Raw genomic sequence first — 21,317 nt, 5'->3', positions numbered from 1 at the left:
GAAAGCAGACACTGTCATCTTTTTTCTTCCTAATGTTTCTACTTATCAAAACATATGTTATACTTACTAGTACCTTAAGCAAGATGTATCTGGTGGTTGCTCAAATTATAAAGGCACAATTTTCAAAATCTCTCCACATTTTGTTCTTAAAAAATAATGCTATATCATCTTAAATACCAAGAGCCAGACTTGTATAAAGGTATTGGGCCAAGGGCAGCCAAGGATGAGTAAGATGGGGGCAGTGCCCTAATCACAGCATCTTTTACATATCTGAAGAATGTCCTCACCGAACCTAACTTACAATCTAGTTTTTATTATCACTTTCAAAACTGCAAAATCATCTGCAGAAGTGCCAATAAAAAATATAGCCTAGAAATAATACTTTGAAAATAGAAAAATATGTTTTTAAGACATCATAATAAATATCTCTCTAAATATCTTCACATCTCTATTAAAAACTTTCTTTGATTGTTTTTTTCTTCCCATGATATATAACGAATGGATCAATTCACCTGTTTATTCGCAGACGGCAAGTCTTTACCATTAAGATAATATTTTCCTTGGTTAGACTAAAATGTTCAGGTCAATTTTTTCTTCAAAACAAATCTTAAAAAATAAGAAAGCAAGACTAATGAGTCAGAAAATCCTATTTTTCAACATTCAAGATATTCTAAAATGGGGTGTTATCTTTTTAAAAAAATATCAGAATCTATTTATAAAAGTAGTATTGAATTAATGTGGAATACCCAATCCTTGAAATATTAAGAAAAAAAAAACCTAACATGAACTATTCAAAAATGTTTAAACCTCTAAATCTGGATATTAAAAATAAATTAAAAAAATAATATATTTTTCCCTCTTACTTTGCCAACATGGAAATATTAGACCAAAGTCATTCTAACACACCACATTTCTTGGATATGGTTTTGAAAGTAAGGACTGGGAATTACTGGTTCTACAGAATCAACATTTTTCTTCAGTGACTGAGTGATTCCAAGAAAATTAAGATCTTTTCATACAGACACTGTCATGTAAGACCAGAAAAACTCCTAAGGTTTATCTGCTGTGCTATTTAACTGGATCCAGATCAGATATTCTTATTGTAAAAGCTCTATTTGATGTATGTTATATTCTATTCTTGCCTCAAAATAACTAATTTCTGATACAGTAAAGAAGAAAACAGAAAACCATGGGTCCATGTCAGTGATGTCAAGCGGCTGTCCCCTGTCCTTTATCCACTACCTCCTTGGAATAATTTTCAGTTTCATGTAAGCCTGAACTTACAGAGAAAAGGCAGCTCTGTTTCTGACCATATCACAATTTTCCTCCTGTTCTAAGTTTTGACTCCTGAAACCATCAGATATTATTCTGTTAGTTAACAGAGCTCTTACATTAGGGTGCTTTATGGTAGCCTAACATATGGAGTCTTAAACTTCGGTCTCTCATATAGTGCTAGTGGGAGTTCTGTAGCTCATCTAATATTAACAAGTAATGATACATACTGCATAATAATAGCATTATACCCATTCACGTATCTCAGACTTAAATAACTCACACTTGTTATTCAATTTATGACTAATACATTTAGAATTAAGCATTTTACATGTTTAAAATGTAGTATAACACTTTCCCAAATCACGAACACCCACATTTTATATCAAATATTGCATCAAAAAGAGTGAATGAACTTAGTACAATACCGTGATAGTATAATATGGAATATTTCCTTCACAGGAATTATATCTATTCTTGGCAAAATTTATAGAGTTTAAATTATTTTCACTTATTGTCTCTCAAACATAAAATTAAAAAATTAGAGCCCAAATCAGTCAAGCACTTCTATCACAGGTTTTACACTTCAACACTAAAATTATAATGATGTATAGTGCTGTTTTTCCCGCTGGATGTTTTGAAAAAATAAGCAGGCTTTTCATTATTATGTGCAGTGACCACAGAAGCTGTGTACCTATAAGCACACGTGGCACACTGCCCTGATACTACCATTCCGATGTTCCCTGTTGGTGGGTGAGAAAGGAGAGTGGTGGGCACCTTCAGAGAAGAAATCAGTGTTGGCTTTCCTCTTGATAGATGAACATGCTTCATTTTTTTTTAATAGGTTCACTTTCTCATAAGTGCTTGAATAAAGTGCCTTGACAGCTCAACTGCCCATATCTTAAACCCCCAGGGAAGCTTCAGTTCACCAGCTTGATTTCTAGCGTTTGATCACAACTTGTTCATAAGCTCCAGACCCCACCCTAAAAGTAGGGAAAAAACAAAACAAAACTTCAAACTTGTGAGCTGTAGTGTTTGAGATTGTTCCAGTTAACTTTGTCCCCAAAGAGATAGTGCATTAGGCATTTTCTACTTGATTTGATATCCACAAGGTTTATATTAGATATCACAGAGAGAAAGTACTTGAAGTATTGAATGTTTATAATTGATACACTGGGATTAGTCTAGTCCCTGATCACCTCATACTTATTCCCACAGTAATCTAGTAATGTTTCCAAATTCTTACCTATCAACACACTGTGGCAAACATGTTTATATATAAATCCTAAAATCGGTCTTATCCAGGAGCATATATTGACTCTAGCAGTTCAGGTCTTGCGCTGACTTAATGGATGATAGTTTTTAGTTGCATTAGTAGTGTGGCGCCTTAACGTACTTAACTAGGAAGCGCAAAAATTATTTTAGTCAAATGCAAGTGTCTTTATAAGTGGTCAGTATTGTAAATTGTATCTATGCTAATGCAGATTAAAAGGGAAAATGATCTTGAAGAGGGCTTTATTTCTTCACGAGCTTGGTTTGTCGGACTGCTGGCTGTCCTCCCACATCTACTCTCCCCTTTCCCATGGTTATAGCTAGGGACAGCCTGCTTGGTTAGAGACCACATTTCCTGAACTCCTTTGTCTACAGGTGTGGCCTTGTGACTAAGTTTCACCCCCAGGGAATGTGAATGGAGATATGCCAACTTCTGCCTCACCTGCTTTAAAGGGACATTGCTTGCCTAGGACTGGTAGCAATTTTGATAACACAGGTGAGGAGGATGGTGGAGGACAAAATGGAGGTGCCTGCATCAATGAATCACTTCTGGGGCAAAGCGGTCCCTCCAGGCTGGCCATTTTATTTTTGGGTCTCTTTATTATAGCAGCTTAGCCTTTGCCCTAATACGCCAGGTACTAACTGACCTCTATTAATGAAATATGGAGAATACTAAAAGACTTAAAATTTGCAAGCTTTGTGAATAAAGTACTTAGAAATACTTAAATTAAGTAAAGACCTCATCAACAGGTTTTTTTTTTTCTATTGTCGATTCACCTGGTACCTTGGCCTTACGTTATAATGGAATAAACACATGTTCCGTCTATTGTTTCTTGGTCTGGGAGGATAAGGTTTTTGTTTTTGTTTTTTTGGTGCTGAAGGAAAGTGCAGTGTTTATTGCAGGGCACCATGTAAGGAGTCCAGGGCAGGTAGCGCTCAAAACATCCAAACTGGGATTTCCCTGGCAGTCCAGTGGTTAGGACTCCGCACTTTCACTGCTAAGGGCGCGGGTTCAATTTCAATCTCTGGTTGTGGAACTAAGATCCTGCAAGCCTTGCAGCACGGCAAAAAAACCCAAACAAAGAAACAAACAAAACACCAAACCAAACAAACCCCCGAACTCCCCTGATAAAGGTTTTCTATAAGCCTGTAAACACAGTGTCTTTTTGAGGGAGCTGGATTTATTTTTGGATGAGGATCATTCTACCCTTTCACTGACCCCTCCTGAGTGATTAGGAGGAAAGCGAAAGTGGTATTGCATGGTGGGAGGGTATTACTGCTTAAAGTTATCACCAGGCACCTATCTCCTCATTTGTCAAGATGTCAGGGACTACTACCTGACGTTTCACTCTGAGTGTGCCAGAGATCAGTAAGACCAGATACAGCTAGGTGGTCTCTGTCAGTGGAGGACTCAGGTCAGAGCTCAGGGATGCAGGAGCTACAATTTTTAAGTCCAGGGTACCAGAAGGAGTGGAGAAAAATAATGGCTGCAGAATTTCCAATTTTGATGAAAATTGGAAACCCACAGCTTCAAGAAGCTCAATGAACCCTAAGCAGAATAAACACAAAGAAAAACACGCCAAGGCACATCATAACCAAACTGCTAAAAACCAGAGGTAAAGAGAAAAGCTTAAAAGCAGGCAGAGATGAAAGATAAATCACAGAGGAATAAAAGCAGAAATGAAAGCAGACTACTTGTCAGAAATGAAATGTCCCAAAGGCAAGCAAGGAGGTGCATGCAGGGTTCTGTAAGCAGCCCTGAGCTGGCCAGGCTGTATCCACTAGACTTAAAATGGATTACTGCAAACAGTCCTCCCCAAGTCTCTATCACTTGTTGCCCTGTTCTCTTCAATCTCACAGGTTCCCTTTTGGAACTGTGGTTCTTGTGCCTCTTCTGTGCCCTAGGTAAATGATTCTGGTTTCATCCTGTGCTACTAGTTTATCTTACATAATGGATCTAACACTAACACATTAGCTTCTCTGATGAATACCCACTATTTATGGAGAGCCTATGTGTACAAGTACTTGATGGACAGTTCAAATTAACTGCCATAAGAACTCTGAAAGACAGACCTTTAATTAGTATATATAAAGTACTTGAGTGTTTACTGCATACCAGATTTTGTCCTAAGCATTACCATGTCTTCCCTCGTTTAATTTTAACAGTATTAACTCTTATGAGGTGGGTTCTATTATCATCACTATTTTACAGGTGAGGACACTGAGGCAGAGAGAAGTGAAGTAACTTACCAAAGACACACAGCTAATAAATGGTGGAGCTTGGGACTGAACTCAGGCAGCCCACTCCAGAGCGTGTGTTGTTCTCCCAGGGATGCAGCTGTCTTTTTGGTAGCAAGTGAGAGATGCAATATGTCAAGATCATGGCTAAGCTGGGTAATTATGGCTAAGCCAGGAACAGAACCCATATCTGACTCCATGGCCTATCCTCCTTTCACCATAACACATTGTTTCTGACATTCTTCAGCATGTAATGTGAATCTACTTCAACCCCTAATTGTCCCTTTAGGCTTTCATGTATTGGGTGATTTTTTTAACATTCATTTGGAAGGAGGACGGGAGCCAGAATTCTTAACTACATAAATGCCTTTATATCCTAGGTCCTAGATTCTCTCTCAACTAGAAATTATCTTTCTTTTCTCTGAGTAACAACACAAATAGCTAGCATATATTGACAACTTTTTATGTGCCAGGTACTGTGCTAAATAACTTTACAAAATGATCTAACCTAACCCTCACAAAAATCCTATGAGTTACGGAACTTATTTATCATTCACATTTTGCAGGTGAGGAAAATGAGGCTTACAGAGAGTTTACTAACACTGTAAAGTCAATAGTGGAAGAGCTATGACTGGACCCTGAGCAGTCTAATGAGATAGCCCATGTGTTTCTTATTTTGGTTCCTTTTGGTTGGAACTGTAGCTTTTGCTGTTTCTCCACCTAAAATAATAATAGCTAGGGCTTACTGAGTATATCATGTCATTTATACTTTAAAACAACTCCATGAAGTAGGCATATGATCACATTTTTCAATAGAGTAAGTTCAACTGAAGTTAAATGATTTACTCCCAAAGTGGTCTGGTTAAGATGTGAACCTGTCTCTTTAACTCAAAAACACATTTTCTCTACCATACATATCATTGTCCTTATAAATGTCATTCTTCTACCTGTTCCCTGCTACTAGTCTTTCCCTGCTCCTATCTACCCTCAAAATTATGGCCAGTTACTTTTCTAAAATGCCAATCTGATAGGTCAGTTCCCTGCTGAAGAATGACCAATGGCTCCCCAGTGTACACAAGAAGGGTAAACATTTTGTTATGGTGACGGAGGCCCTTTACAACCTGTCTTCAAGATACTTCCCAGCCTCATGTCCCACAACTCCATTTCACATGCCCCACCTCCTTAGAAAAACCTGTTTATGGGCATTCTCTAAGTAGGTGATATTATTCATAAGCCAGTAAGATAAAATGATTAAGTGCAATGAATGGGCTTTAGACTCAAGAGACATGGGTATAACCTTGGTTTTAACACTTACTAGCTTTAAGGCCTTCCTTGGGTAAACTTCCTTAACCTCTTTTTATCTTTGTTTCTTCTTTTAAAAAACTAATAATAGGGGCTTCCCTGGTGGCACAGTGGTTGAGAATCTGCCTGTCAATGCAGGGGACATGGGTTCGAGCCCTGGTCCGGGAAGATCCCACATGCCGCGGAGCAACTAGGCCCGTGAGCCACAATTACTGAGCCTGCGCGTCTGGAGCCTGTGCTCCCAACAAGAGAGGCCGCGATAGTGAGAGGCCTGTGCACCACGATGAAGAGGGGCCCCTGCTTGCCGCAACTAGAGAAAGCCCTCGCACAGAAACGAAGACCCAACACAGCCAAAAGTAAATAAATAAATTAAAAAAAATAAATAAATAAGAAAAGAAACTGCCAAAGTGTTTAAAAAAAAAACAAAAACAAAAAACTAATAATAGTATTTTTTTGAGTATTGAAAGAGATGAGAATTGAATGAAACATACACATGGTGCTCAGCACATAACTAATAAAAGTTCAATAAGTATTGCCTATAATTATTATATATTCACTATTATATAATTATATATTATAATTACTATGCCTGTTAAGTTCCTTCTATTTGTTTCTACTACCAGGAATATCTGTCTTCCACATACCCCCTTCGTAACCGCTCACTTATCTTTTATTCTCCCAAAGACCCTCTTCAAGTGTCAACTTTTCCAGGAAGTTTTCTCTTTCTGAGTGAGGTGCCATCTCAGAGTTTCCTCTACTTCTCTATATTATAGAATTTATCATACTACTATAAAATTTAGTTTATTTGTCTATCTCACCTGCTAGAAAGGGTCAGATAACAAATATCTTAGGAGGGCCACACAGTCTCTGTTATACTGCTCATGGCTCCCACTGTAGCACAAAGCAGCCAATTCAGACAATATGTTTAGACAATGCATAAACGGGTGGGTTGTATTCCAATAAAACTTTGTTTACAAAAATAGGCAGTGAGCCAACAGGGCCCACGGGCTGTAGTTTTCCAAACTCACATGCTAGACTATAATCTAGCTGAGGGTAAGAGCTGGGTCTTTCTTCTTTGCACGCTTACCCACAAGTTGGCCCAATAAATTGTTACTGAATTTAATAAGTGGATAAGTAAATGAAAGTTACAGAAGGTCTAAATTGTGTTACTCCTCTCTAAACCTCTTTTCAAATTAACTCCTCCTCCACAACACCTTTTTATTCCCACCTATCACATCTGAAGGTAGTTAGTTGCTGACGTAGGTGTTGGCTCCTTTGTATCCTTCGGGCCCTGCAATGTGCTGGACGCATAGGAGGCACGCAATAAAATGAGTATTGGTAGAAGAAATGAATTAAACGTTCTTTCTGGTTTTGAGCATTAGAGAATAAAATAACTGTCTTGGACCAAGGGGGCTCCCTCCCCCTGCAACTCTGACTTAGACTGTCGCGGTGCTGGAATTCTACGTAAATACTCCACAGAAATACTGGGTACTGGGTGCAGAGGGATCAGGCTGTGGGGAGGCAGTGGAGTGATCAGAATTTCTCAGGTGTCCTCAGCATCTGTGCTCACTATCATCTGCTGCAGTGCTGGGAACCGGAATGCTAAGTCTGGCAGCTGCCTTTTCCTCATCTGAATCTAAATAACTACCAACATGAAGATTAGTTTTCCAAACTTATTTTTCTTAATATGTATGTTAGGCTCTAGTGGGGCGCAGAAAAGAGAGTACAAAAAAGATTAATATCAGTGTCTGCTACTGAGTGGTTGTGTAACTGCTCATAACAGACAAGACCACTGATTGAAAATATAATTTTGCTTTGCTCTAAGATATCAGACTTAAGAACTCTTTTCTAAATGTCCTTTTTATACTGCAGCTTGCCCGGTGCTCTACCAGTTCTCTACTAATACATTCTAAAAATACATCTAAGGAAGTCAACAAACTTATAAAATACAATTTCAAACATATTCAGGATAAGGAAAACTAAGAGCTACACTAAGAGCTGTAATTCTTCTCATGGAACTACTAATATTGTGCTTTCTAGCCTCAATCTAATACAAACTTTGTAACCTTCATCTTCCACTCATGAGCATTTAAAAGAAAAAGTCAGTCTATTCTTTATTTTAGTAAGATACTCTTTGGACTACATACCTGTTTGGAAGATGATGACTGCCAAAGGTTGTACTTCCCCCAGGACCCACAAATAACCTCAGTCCTTCTTCTGCAATACACATTTACAATATTTGTTACAGGTACAATTATTAGATTATTGTCAAATAATATTCATATTATAATAAATTCACATTTTACATTTCAGTTTTGTTAAAGAAATAAAAACTTAAAAAAAGAACTACATACATGTTTTAAAGCAGGCAGTTTAAAAGATATCCTAATAGTTACTTCTTGTTAACTTTCTTAAAGCTGTTTTTCTTAAAGCCGAGTAAAGAAGACAGCTGTTCCTACAAATTTCCTCAAGTAGGGTTTAATTATTTCTCTTTACAACCAGTTATATAACGAAACTAAGTCCATTGTTAACTGCTCTCTATTCACACCAGCATGAATAATTATAACTTTCAAATTGGTGGCATGTAAATTTTCAGTTTCAGTGAAAATGCTAAGGAGGGAATGAGGCATTCTGTTACTCACTATCACTTTAAGATCACCACCTAACCTTCCAAATTGCAACAGTGACTTGAGGTACTTATGCCCAGTTATGACAAAGCAGATGTAGATATCTGTCATAAGGTATATAATCATGGCAGACATTGATGCATAGTTAAAAAATACAATAAAAGTTTTCTTTAAAATTGATATCTTTAAACTAAAGTTAATTCTTTTCCAAATTTAATATCCATTGACAAATTAACTAAAAAGTTATCTTCAGATTTTTATGGGTGTGAAATTTATTTTACAAATACCCAACACTCAGTATCATAATGTACTGACTCTTTACTGCTGACCACATTGATTATACAAACCCGGGTCACGGTCACGTACATCCATATATACTTAATGGTTATCTACACACCTTCTGCACTGGAATCTAGGCTGAAGTCTTGACTTTGTAATATTTTCTCCACAATATCATCTGCATCCACTCTGGTGTCATCAACTCGCTTCAGCTGAGATTCTACAGAATCTTGTTTCACTGGGCATCTTTGAAAATAATTTTTAAAAATTTCCTCCTTTTTTATTACGTTATGAAAAAAAAGTGTTTTTTTTTTTCTTTTTTCCATTTAAACTGAGACCAAAATGATACCTGTTGAGTGTTTCTGAAGCTGCATCTTCTTTATCAGCTGTATCAAGATTTGGTCCAGCTATCTTCTGCTCAATTTCATCACATGGCTCTAGAATACTTTCAATTCCTGTTGATGTACTTCCCACTGAGGTATTTCTCCTGTGGCAGAGCTCAGAGAAACTAGATGACCGGGAGTGGCAAGAGCTATATCCTGTGAGAGAAAAATCACTCTGGATGTAACACTAGTATCAAACACACACTGCAGGGCTTCCCTGGTGGTGCAGTGGTTGAGAATCCGCCTGCCAATGCAAGGGACACGGGTTCGAGCCCTGGTCTGGAAAGATCCCACATGCCGCGGAGCAACTAGGCCCGTGAGCCACAACTACTGAGCCTGCGTGTCTGGAGCTTGTGCTCCCAACAAGAGAGGCCGCGATAGTGAGAGGCCCGCGCACCGCGATGAAGAGTGGCCCCCGCTCGCTGCAACTAAAGAAAGCCCTCGCACAGAAACGAAGACCCAACACAGCCAAAAATAAATAAATAAATTTATTAAAAAAAAACCCAAAAAAACCCACACACTGCAACCAAACATTCTCCTCCCGCACCATAGCAATTCCAAGTCCCTTCAGAGCAATTCAACTTCACTCAGCCTCTACCTGATACTTTTGACTGCTGGCTTGCATAGCTTGATGTTCTAGAATGTCCACAGGCACCAAGTTCATCTGGAACAGAGGCACTCTTTGCTGAGAGATCTGCAATACGTCATAACATAATGTTACTATTACTGTCAACAAGTCAATGGTCGATTTGTATTCTAATCTACGTATTTTAGAAACTAAGTTCATTATCAAGTTACAGAGTGAAAGAAATCCCTTTAAATCAGTACAATGTAAACAACCATGCTGCAAGAAATACTGTGCAAAGAACTTAAATACCTCAGTTTACTGAAGTGCTATAGTACTTTTCATAAGATTTAATAGCATTCTATCTTAAATAAAACTATTTCAGTTTTTATATTTAGTATTTCTCTTATAAAAAGGAGTCAGATGGATTCTTATAAATTCTCACAAAATTGCCAGGTTTTTGGTTGGTTTTTGAGGAAATCTTGCTCCCCAAATCCATCACGACAGTAGACTAAAGAGCACTTTGGTACTTTGTGTTAGTGATGCTGGTGCTAGGCTATAATTTGGACAGATGTCTGTGGTTTACATCAACACAGCGTGTGATGTAGCACTGAGAATAAGGTTCTTCAGAAGTTGATTATAGTATTCAGTTTCAAAGTAAATGTACAAAAAAAGCAGTGTCAAAGCTATTTCTATTACTTTCCTAATAATGTGCATATTCCAGATGCCAATTATGTACTTCCAGAACTAGGCTTCTTCCACAGAATGCAGAACTGTGACCATTTTCATTAGGGTGAAATATTTGGAAACTAGAACTGTTTTTGACTTAGAGGCAAAAAGAAACCAACTGAGTAACACAGCAATTATAGCAGCAGTTCTATAAATGATATTGAACATAGATGGGCCAACAAATGCTGCCAAATAAGTAAGCTACTGGAGCGACCTGGCCCTTCTGCAAAGGGTTTCTCATTTCTGGACAGACTGTAAGGTACAAATCCAAACCAGCATCCCTAGCCCTGCTTGACAGGGGTCCTAAGCCCAAATGTTTGGCCACAGCAAATTCTGAACTAAAAGAGTTGGTTCATATCAAGAGTTATATACTTTACTCCTAGCATTGGCTCAGATCTTAATTCATCCATTTATTTACTGGTTTTCAAAATGTATTCATTCAATAAATATTTATTAAGCTCTTACCAGGTCAGGGCCCAATACTGTACAAGATATAGGGGTACAAAATAAATAAGATAAAATATATGCTTCACAGTTTAGAGTAGAAGCAGTTATAATACAACGTGGCAAGTACCAAAATACAAGCACCAAAAAGAAGCTATCAAGAGCTCCAAAGGACAAATGCATCGAACACTACTTGGTAATGAAGGAACAACTTCATAGAGGAGGTTAACTCCAGGTCTTTAACAATACATAGGAATTTCTCGGCTAGCCTAGGCAGGGAAAAGCATAGGGAAAGGCATGCCTTGTCTGTAGGAAAGCAAACAGTTTGGTAAAGTTGGCATATAGGGTAGTGGTGTAGATGACGGAAGGAAAGAGAGAGACGAGCAGATGCCTGATAATGAAGGACCTTTTCCTATGGGTTTAAGGAAGGAAATAATTCAATGGCTTTAAGAAAGGGTGTGACTTGACCAGATTGACATTTTGGGAAGATCACTTTGGCAGCAGGATGAACAGGGGGTGAAGGAGGGAAGATTTTCATAATAATTCAGCTGAGAGATGTTGAGCAGGCACAAGTGACAGTGCTTAATTACTAACTAGAAGTGTGTGCCAGGATAACTGCAACAGAAAATACAGGGGGAAGAGTTAGGAAGACGGCGTGCTGGGTATGTGGAATTTGAGACACCTGAGGACACCCATTCACTATTCATGGAATTTCTGCTGTGTCCCTGGCCATTATGCTGTTGATACAAAGAAAAATTAAGACCTGATCACGAAGAACTTAGAAGCTTGCTGAGAAAAAAGGATAAACAGATGGGTTTCAGTCTAATGTGACATAAAGTGGACCTTTCCAAAAAGCATTTGGAAATATGTGCCTGTGGTCAGGACGGAGGCCTGGAGGCAACACGAATTTGTAAATCAAACATATTAACTCATATTTACATGATCACATTTACATTTGTGTGATAGTTAAATCCCAGGTACAGATGCCATCACCCAGGGAGAGTGAGTGGAGGGAACCAAATCCTGGAGAGTATCGATATTTTAACAGGAAGGTGGAAGAAGATAAAGAAGCCTCTGACAAGCTAGAGCAAAGAGGTGGGAGCCAAGGGAAGAGAAGGCTTCCAGAAAGAATAAATGGCCAATTTATTCAGATGAGAGCAGAAAAAAATGCCCACAGGATTTGACAGTCATGTTCTTGGAGACATCATCAAGACAGGGCAGAATGCAGAAGCCAGACCACACATGTGTTTAGGAATAAATGGGCAGTACATTCTTCCTAGAAGTTTGGTTATAACAAGTCTGAGAGAAAGAGGGCGGGGGATGGTGGGGGAAGGAGAGTGCGAGCCTATGGGAGAGCAGTAGATAGAGAAGGATGTAGGGCTAATGAGTGTTTGGTTTCCAACATGAGAAAGAATTCATAATATTTAAATACTGAAGACAAGGAGCTAATGGAAGAGTTAAAAGTACACAAAGGATTCACTGATCCCAAATCAGGAAATTTGAGAATCCTTATTATGCATAAGAAATCTTATCTTTGCAATCTGAAAAGTGGTGAAAATGTGAATCACATCACTACACCTTTCTTTTCATTCTTTCAAATAATAAACCCGGTCACACAGCGTGGGAGAAAAAAGGAAGCTCATAAATGCTTTTTTCCCCAGTCAACTTGACATTCCCCCACCTGCTTTTAGCTCGGGGAGCAGCCTATGACCGGGTGTTTGCCTGGAGAAGTGGCCCCCAAGGTGTGGCCTGGCGCCCAGCAGCATCACCTGGGAACTTAGTCATGCAGTTTTCAGGCCCCAACCTAGATTTACTTAATCAAAAACTCTGGCTGCAGTGTCAGCAATCTATGGTTTAACAAGCCACCAGGTGATTCTGATGTGCACTAATGTTTGGGAACCAATGACAGAGGGTACGTGATTCATGGAAGAGAAGCGCCACCTGAGAGGTGACTGGCAGAAGTTGCTGGGCATGTGGAACGGGAACAATCCTGTTGTGTCCTGTCGTTCTGTGGGGAGTAGAGGCATACAGTGGTGGGAGTGGGAGTGTCACTGCAACATTTAGCTTTTAATCGGTCAGAGGATAACACGCCATTTAGACAAAATGAAGCATTGGCTTAAACAAAAATTGCATAATTGAAACTGCTGATAATTATTGGCCCATTTCAAGTCATATATACCCACAGAATTTTAAATCTGGGAGGGACGTTGGGAAACTTTTAGGGTAGTACTGTTTCTCACAAACTGAAAAACCAGTAAGCGACACATCCATACCTGCTATCCCAAGATGAATTTTGAGAGTCTCTCCACCTTTTCTATCTTCTTCCAGAGATTCAGATTCACCAGCAATTGGTATAGACATTGATGTAGAAGGAGGCCTGTAAATAAACATTTCTAAGGGTCAGAACTTGATTTCTGGTGAATCTGAAAGTTCGAAATATTGTTAAGAGATTGGTTGCGTAGTTACTACACAGCCTTAGTAAGGTGCCTGGTGATGCTGCCTCCTTGAGGATGAAAGTGACAAAAATCAACAAATAATGTATGAACATCCTCAAAACCTGAATAAAATTCACTGGGGAAAAACGGGTTTTTACACAACAAAAAAAGTGAGACCAGAAAGGGCACTGCTTCGGGAAAAGAGAGGAGGTATGTTCTCAGCAGTGTCGGTGGAGGGCGCTTCGTCAGCTCTACTCTCAGGCCAGGCAGGGATGTTTCTGTGAGATGGAGGTGGTGGCACAAGCCCCTTGGCAGCTGAGGCTGGAGGGGATACCTCATGCCTCCGGCTCTGGTGCCTAAGATCTCTTGTTGGCTCCGTTAACTTAAATTATCCATGATTTTATCTTCTTCCTTCTTCCCTGTGAACAGTCCACCTGCCCCAGGGAGAGTCTATAAAGAGCCCCAGTTGTTTAGATTTGATATTTTGGGCTGGATTCTCTGGGAGTAGATGATGGATAGATTTTCACTGGCTCATTCAAGGCTCCCATCTCCATGTAGAAGGTGTGAAGCAGGGAGGGGCAAGATTGAGTTCTAAGAACTTTTTTTTTTTTAAGAGAACATCCTTAATCTTTTGAGTTGGTTACTGAGAGGAAAATCACATCTTCCTAGAGACTATCCCTTGGTCACCTGAAATAAAATAGGAAGGCGGTTGAAGGGGGATCATGAAGTTGATCCATTATATGGCAATTCTTAAAATCTTACTGTATTAGTTCAATTCAGGCTATTCAGGTCCTTGGGAATATAGACATTTAAGACTGCCATTAAACCTATTTAATTGATAGATTATTCCTATCCCAGGGTCTCCTAAATTTCAAAACTGCATATCCTATTGGGATATGCAGGATATTTATCCTGCAAGTTTTTGTCCAACTAAACTCATACTCTTTCCCCAAATCTGTTTTCTTCCTATATTCCCCTTCTCTGTGAATGCCATTATAATCCAAAAGTCACCAAAACTAGAATCCTAGATATTGCCTCTGTCTCCACACAAAAACTATTAGAACAAATAAATGAATTCAAAGGTAGCAGGATACAAGATTAATATACAGAAATCAGCTGCATTTCTTTACCCTAACAATGAAATATAGGAAAGAGAAAGTGAAAAAAAAATCCCGTTTAAAACTGGGTAAAAAGAAAAACAAAAAAAAACAACCCTAGGAATAAATTTAACCAAAGAGGTGAACAACTTATATGCTGAAAACTATAAACATTGATAAAGGAAACTGAAGATGATTCAAAGAAATGGAAAGAAATCTCATGTCCTTGGATTGGAAGAATATTGTTAAGATGGCCATACTACCCAAAGCGATCTATAGATTCAAAGCAATCCCTATCAAAATACCCACGACATTTTCTTTCGTTTTAATGGATTTTTAAAAAATTAATTAATTTTTTTGAATTTTATTTTATTTATTTTATACAGTAGGTTCTTATTAGCTATCTATTTTATACATATTAGTGTATATATGTCAATCCCAATCTCCCAATTCATCCTACCACCACCCACCCTGCTTTCCCTGCTTGGTGTCCATATGTTTGTTCTCTACATCTGTGTCTCTATTTCTGCCTTGCAAACCAGTTCATCTGTGACATTTTTCTAGATTCCACATATATGCGTTAATATATATTTGTTTTTCTCTTTCTGACTTACTTCACTCTGTATGACAGTCTCTAGGTCCATCCATGTCTCTACAAATGACCCAATTTCGTTCCTTTTTATGGCTGAGTAATATTCCACTGTACATATGTACCACATCTTCTTTATCCATTCGTCTGTTGATGGGCATTTAGTTTGCTTCCATGACCTGGCTATTGCAAATAGTGCTGCAATGAACATTGGGGTGCATGTGTCTTTTTGAATAATGATTTTCTCTGGGTATATGCCCAGCAGTGGGATTGCTGGGTTGTATGGCAGTTCTATTTTTAGTTTTTTAAGGAACCTCCATACTGTTCCCCATAGTGGCTGTATCAATTTACATTCCCACCAACAGTGCAAGAGGGTTCCCTTTTCTGCATTGGGTCTTCGTTGCTGTGCACAGGCTTTCTCTAGTTGTGGTGAGCAGGGGCTACTCTTCGTTGCGGTGTGCAGGCTTCTCATTGCAGTGGCTTCTCTTGTTGCAGAGCATGGGCTCTAGGCACGTGGGCTTCAGTAGTTGTGGCACATGGGCTCAGTAGCTGTGGCTCGCAGGCTCTAGAGCACAGGCTCAGTGGTTGTGCTGCATGGGCTTAGTTGCTCCGCAGCATGTGGGATATTCCTGGACCAGGGTTAGAACCCGTGTCCCCTGCATTGGCAAGCAGATTCTTAACCATTGCACCACCAGGGAAGTCCCACCCATGACATTTTCCACAGAACTAGAACAAATGCTCCTAAAATTTATATGGAACCACAAAGACCCAGAATTGCCAAAGTGATCCTGTGAAAAAAGAACAAAGGTGGAGGCATAACCCTTCCAGACTTCAGACTATACTACAAAGCTACAGTAATCAAAACAGTGTGGTACTGGCACAAAAACAGATATACAGATTTAATGGAACAGAATGGAGAGCCCAGAAATAAATCCACACACTTATAGTCAATTAACCTGACAAAGGAGACAACAATATATGATGGAAAAAAGGCAGTCCCTTCAACAAGTGGTGTTGGGAAAGCTGGACAGCTACATGTAATCAATGAAATTAGAATACTGCCTCACACCATATACAAAAATAAACTCAAAATGGTTTAAAGACCTAAATATAAGACATGATGCCATAAAACTCCTAGAAGAGAACATAGGCAAAACATTCTCTGACATAATAAGCACCCCAAAGTTCATAGCAGCACTATTCACAATAGCCAAGACATGGGAACAACCCAAGTGCCCATCAACAGACGACTGGCTTAAGAAGATGTGGTGTACATATATATATATAATGGAATATTACTCAGCCATAAAAAAATGAAATATTGCCATATGCAGCAACATGGATGAACTTGGAGAATATTACACTTAGTGAAGTAAGTCAGACAAAGACAAACATTATATCATTTAAATGTGGAGTCAAAAAAATAATACAATGAATCTATATATAAAACAGAAAGAGACTCACAGACATAGAAAACAAATTTATGGTTACCAAAGGGGAAAGGGAGGGATAAATTAGGAGTATGGGATTAACAGACACAAACTACTATACATTAAATAGATAAGCATCAAGAATTTACTGTATAGCACAGGGAATTATATACAATATCTAATAATAACCTATAATGGAAAATAATATGAAAAAATATACATAACTGAAGCACTCTGCTGTATAACTGAAACTAACACAATATTGTAAATCAATTATACTTCGATTAAAAAAAAAAAAAAAAAGGAGTTCCCTGGTGGCCTAATGGTTAGGATTTCACGCTTTCACTTCCATGGCCCTGCAAGCTGCATGGTGTGGACCACAAAAAAAAAAAAAAAAAAAAAGTCACCAAAACTAGAATTCTAGATATTGCCTCTGTCTCCTTCCTATTCACTTTTCTTCATATCCAATCAATTTCCACACCCCACAGATTCTCTCTGAACATTTTTCCTATTCATGATCTCTTCTCTGCCTCCACCAATTGAGTTTGGCCTCTGTACCTGGATGAGTGCAAGAGTCTCTTAGCTAGTCTGCCTACCTCTATTCCATGCTACTCTTACTGTGGTCTTTCTGAAATGTGCATATGAACATGTTACTGTCTGATTTAAAACACTTCAATAGTAGGGGACCTTCAAGATGGCAGAGGAGTAAGACATGGAGATCACCTTCCTCCCCACAAATACATCAGAAATACATCTACATGTGGAATAACTCCTACAGAACACCTACTGAACTGCTGGCAGAAGACCTCAGACTTCCCCAAAGGCAAGAAATTCCCCACATACCTGGGTAGGGCAAAAGAAAAAAGAAAAAACAGAGACAAAAGAATAGGGATGGGACCTGCACCTCTCGGAGGGAGCTGTGAAGGAGGAAGTTTCCACACACTAGGAAGCCCCTTCACTGACCGGGATGGGAGGTGGGTGGGGGGGAAGCTTCGGAGCCATGGAGGAGAGTGTAGCAACAGGGGTGCGGAGGGCAAAGCGGAGAGATTCCCGCACAGAGGATCGGTGCCGACCAGCACTCACCAGCCTGAGAGGCTTGTCTGCTCACCCACCAGGGTGGGGGCTGGGAGCTGAGGCTCAGGCTTCAGAGGTCAGATCCCAGGGAGAGGACTGAGGTTGGCTGCGTGAACACAGCCTGAAGGGGGCTAGTGCACCACAGCTAGCCGGGAGGGAGTCCGGGAAAAAGTCTGGACCTGCAGAAGAGGCAAGAGACCATTGTTTCAGGGGGCACGAGGAGAGGGGATTCCTTCCCTGTCTGCCCACAGAAGGCAGAGCACCGCCTAAACGAGCTCCAGAGATGGGCGTGAGCCACGGCTATCAGCTCGGACACCAGAGACAAGCATGAAATGCTAATGCTGCTGCTGCAGCCACCAAGAAGCCTGTGTGCAAGCGCAGGTCACTATCCACACTCCCCCGGGAGCCTGTGCAACACGCCACTGCCAGGAACCTGTGATCCAGGGACAAGTTCCCTGGGAGAACACAAGGTGCACCTCAGGCTGTTGAAACATCACGCCGGCCTCTGCCTCCACAAGCTCGCCCCGCATTCCAATTATAACTACCGTACGCCTCCCTCCCCCCAGCACGAGTGAGCCAGAGCTCCCTAATCAGCGGCTCCTTTAACCCCATCCTGTCTGGGCTGGAACAGATGCCCAAGGGCAGCCTACACACAGAGGTGGGCCAAAACCAAAGCTGAACCCCAGGAGCTGTTCGAACAAAGAAGAGAAAGGGAAATCTCCCCCAGCAGCCTCAGGAGCAGCAGATTAAACCCCCACAATAAACTTGATGCACCCTGCATCAAACCTGAATAGACAATGAATCATCCCAAAATTGAGGCAGTGGACTTTGGGAGCAACTGTAGACTTGGGGTCTGCTGTCTGCGACTGATTTTTATGTTTATCTTAGTATAGTCTTTAGTGCTTGTTATCATTGGTGGATTTGTTTATTGGTTTGGTTGCTCTTTCTTTTTTTCATTATTATTATTTTTAAAATGTTTTTATTTTAATAATTTTCTTTTCTTTCTTTTTTTCTTCCTTTCTTCTGAGGCGTGTGGCTGACAGGGTCTTGGTGCTCCGCCTTGGTGTCAGGCCTGAGCCTCTGACGTGGGAGAGCCAAGTTCAGGACATTGGATCACCAGAGACCTCCCGGCCCCATGTAATATCAATCGGTGAGAGCTCTCCCAGAGATCTCTGTCTCAGCACTAAGACCCAGCTCCACCCAACGGCCAGCACGTTCCAGTGCTGGATGTCCCATGCAAATCAACTAGCAAGACAGGAACACAACCCCACCCATTAGCAGAGAGGCGGCCTAAAATCATACTAAGTTCACAGACATCCCAAAACACACCACCAGATGTGGCCTGCCTACCAGCAAGACAAGATACAGCCCCACCTACCAGAACACAGGCACCAGTCCTCTCCACCAGGAAGCTTACACAATCCACTGAATCAACCTCACCCACTATGGGCAGACACCAAAAACAAAAGGAACTACGAACCTGCAGCCTGCGAAAAGGATACCCCAAACACAGTAAGGTAAACAAAATGAGAAGACAGAGAAATATGCAGCAGATGAAGGAGCAAGGTAAAAACCCAACAGACCAAACAAATGAAGAGGAAATAGGCAGTCTACCTGAAAAAGAATTCAGAGTAATGATAGTAAAGATGATCCAAAATCTTGGGAATAGAATGGAGAAAACACCAGAAACATTTAACAAGGACCTAGAAGAACTAAAGAGCAAACAAACAGTGATGAACAATGCAATAAATGAAATTAAAAATTCACTAGAAGGAATCAACAGCAGAATAACTGAGGCAGAAGAACAGATAAGTGACCTGGAAGATAAAATAGTGGAAATAACTACCGCACAGCAGAATAAAGACAAAAGAATGAAAAGAACTGAGGACACTCTCAGAGGTCACTGGGACAACATTAAATGCACCAACATTTGAATTATAGGCGTCGCAGAAGAACAAGAGAAAAAGAAAGGGTCTGAGAAACTATTTGAAGAGATTATAGTTGAAAATTTCCCTAACATAGGAAAGGAAACCATCAGTCAAGTCCCGGAAGTGCAGAGAGTCCCATACACGATAACTGCAAGGAGAAACATGCCAAGACATATAATAATCAAACTATCAAAAATTAAATACAAAGAAAAAATATTAAAAGCAGCAAGGGAAAAGCAACAAATAACATACAAGGGAATCCCCATAAGGTTAACAGCTGATCTTTCAGCAGAAACTCTGCAAGCCAGCAGGGAGTGGCAGGACACATTTAAAGTGATGAAAGGGCACTATGGAGAACAGTATGGAGGTTACTTAAAAAACGAACAATAAAACTACCATACGACCCAGCAATCCCACTACTGGGCATATACCCTGAGAAAATCATAATTCAAAAAGAGTCATGTACCACAATGTTCATTGCAGCTCTATTTACAATAGTCAGGACATGGAAGCAACCTAAGTGTCCATCAACAGATGAATGGATAAAGAAGATGTGGCACATATATACAATGGAATATTACTCAGCCATAAAAAGAAACGAAATTGAGTTATTTGTAGTGAGGTGGGTGGACCTAGAGACTGTCATAGAGAGTGAAGTAAGTCAGAAAGAGGAAAACAAATACCGAATGCTAACACATATATATGGAATCTACAAAAAAAAAAAAAAGGGTTCTGAAGAACCTAGGGGCAGGACAGGAATAAAGACGTAGACTTAGAGAATGGACCTGAGGACATGGGGAAGGGGAAGGGGAAGCTGGGACGAAGTGAGAGAGTGGCATGGACATATATACACTACCAAATGTAAAACAGATAGCTACTGGGAAGCAGCCACGTAGTACAGGGAGATCAGCTCGGTGCTTTGTGTCCACCTAGAGGGATGCAATAGGGAGGGTGGGAGGGAGATGTAAGAGGGAGGGGATATGGGGATATATGTATATATATAGCTGATTCACTTTGTTATATAGCAGAAACTAACACACCATTGTAAAGCAATTATACTCCAATAAAGATGTTAAAAAAATAAAATAAAGTGATAAAACCAAGATTACTCTACCCAGCAAGGATCTCATTCAGATTCGACGGAGAAATTAAAACCTTTACAGACAAGCAAAAGCTAAGAGAATTCAGCACCACCAAACCAGCTTTACAACAAATGCTAAAGGAACTTCTCTAGGCAGGAAACACAAGAGAAGGAAAATACCTACAATAACAAACCTAAAACAATTAAGAAATGGATATAGGAACATACATATTGATAACTAACTTAAATGTAAATGGATTAAATCCTCCAACCAAAGACACAGGCTTGCTGAATGGATACAAAAACAAGACCCATATATATGCTGTCTAAAAGAGACCCACTTCAGACCTAGGGACACATACAGACTGAAAGTGAGGGGATGGAAAAAGATATTCTATGCAAATGGAAATCAAAAGAAAGCTGGAGGAGCAATTCTCATATCAAACAAAATAGACTTTAAAATAAAGACTATTACAAGAGACAAAGTAGAACACTACATAATGATCAAGGGATCAATCCAAGAAGAAGATATAACAATTGTAAATATTTATGCACCCAATATAGGAGCACCT

General features: G+C 39.8%; 1 protein-coding gene across 1 annotated transcript in view; it reads right to left on the bottom strand.

The window, feature by feature from the left end:
• Positions 1 to 1,893: 1,893 nt before the first annotated feature.
• EEIG2 (EEIG family member 2) overlaps positions 1,894 to 21,317 on the bottom strand; it is a 101,878-nt gene continuing 82,454 nt past the window's right edge. Inside the window, exons 6-11 of the mRNA XM_059900724.1 lie at positions 13,385 to 13,488; positions 9,972 to 10,067; positions 9,340 to 9,529; positions 9,109 to 9,236; positions 8,232 to 8,301; positions 1,894 to 2,255 (exon numbers count right to left, since the gene is read on the bottom strand). Coding sequence (XP_059756707.1) covers positions 2,213 to 2,255; positions 8,232 to 8,301; positions 9,109 to 9,236; positions 9,340 to 9,529; positions 9,972 to 10,067; positions 13,385 to 13,488 — 631 coding nt within the window. The 3' untranslated portion in view covers positions 1,894 to 2,212. The remainder of the gene's footprint in view (positions 2,256 to 8,231; positions 8,302 to 9,108; positions 9,237 to 9,339; positions 9,530 to 9,971; positions 10,068 to 13,384; positions 13,489 to 21,317) is intronic.

This window comes from Balaenoptera ricei, chromosome 1, assembly GCF_028023285.1.
Source record: "Balaenoptera ricei isolate mBalRic1 chromosome 1, mBalRic1.hap2, whole genome shotgun sequence".
In the NCBI taxonomy this organism is placed as follows: domain Eukaryota; kingdom Metazoa; phylum Chordata; class Mammalia; order Artiodactyla; family Balaenopteridae; genus Balaenoptera; species Balaenoptera ricei.
Note: the sequence above shows the minus strand (reverse complement) of the source record. Positions and strands in the feature narration are given on the sequence as shown.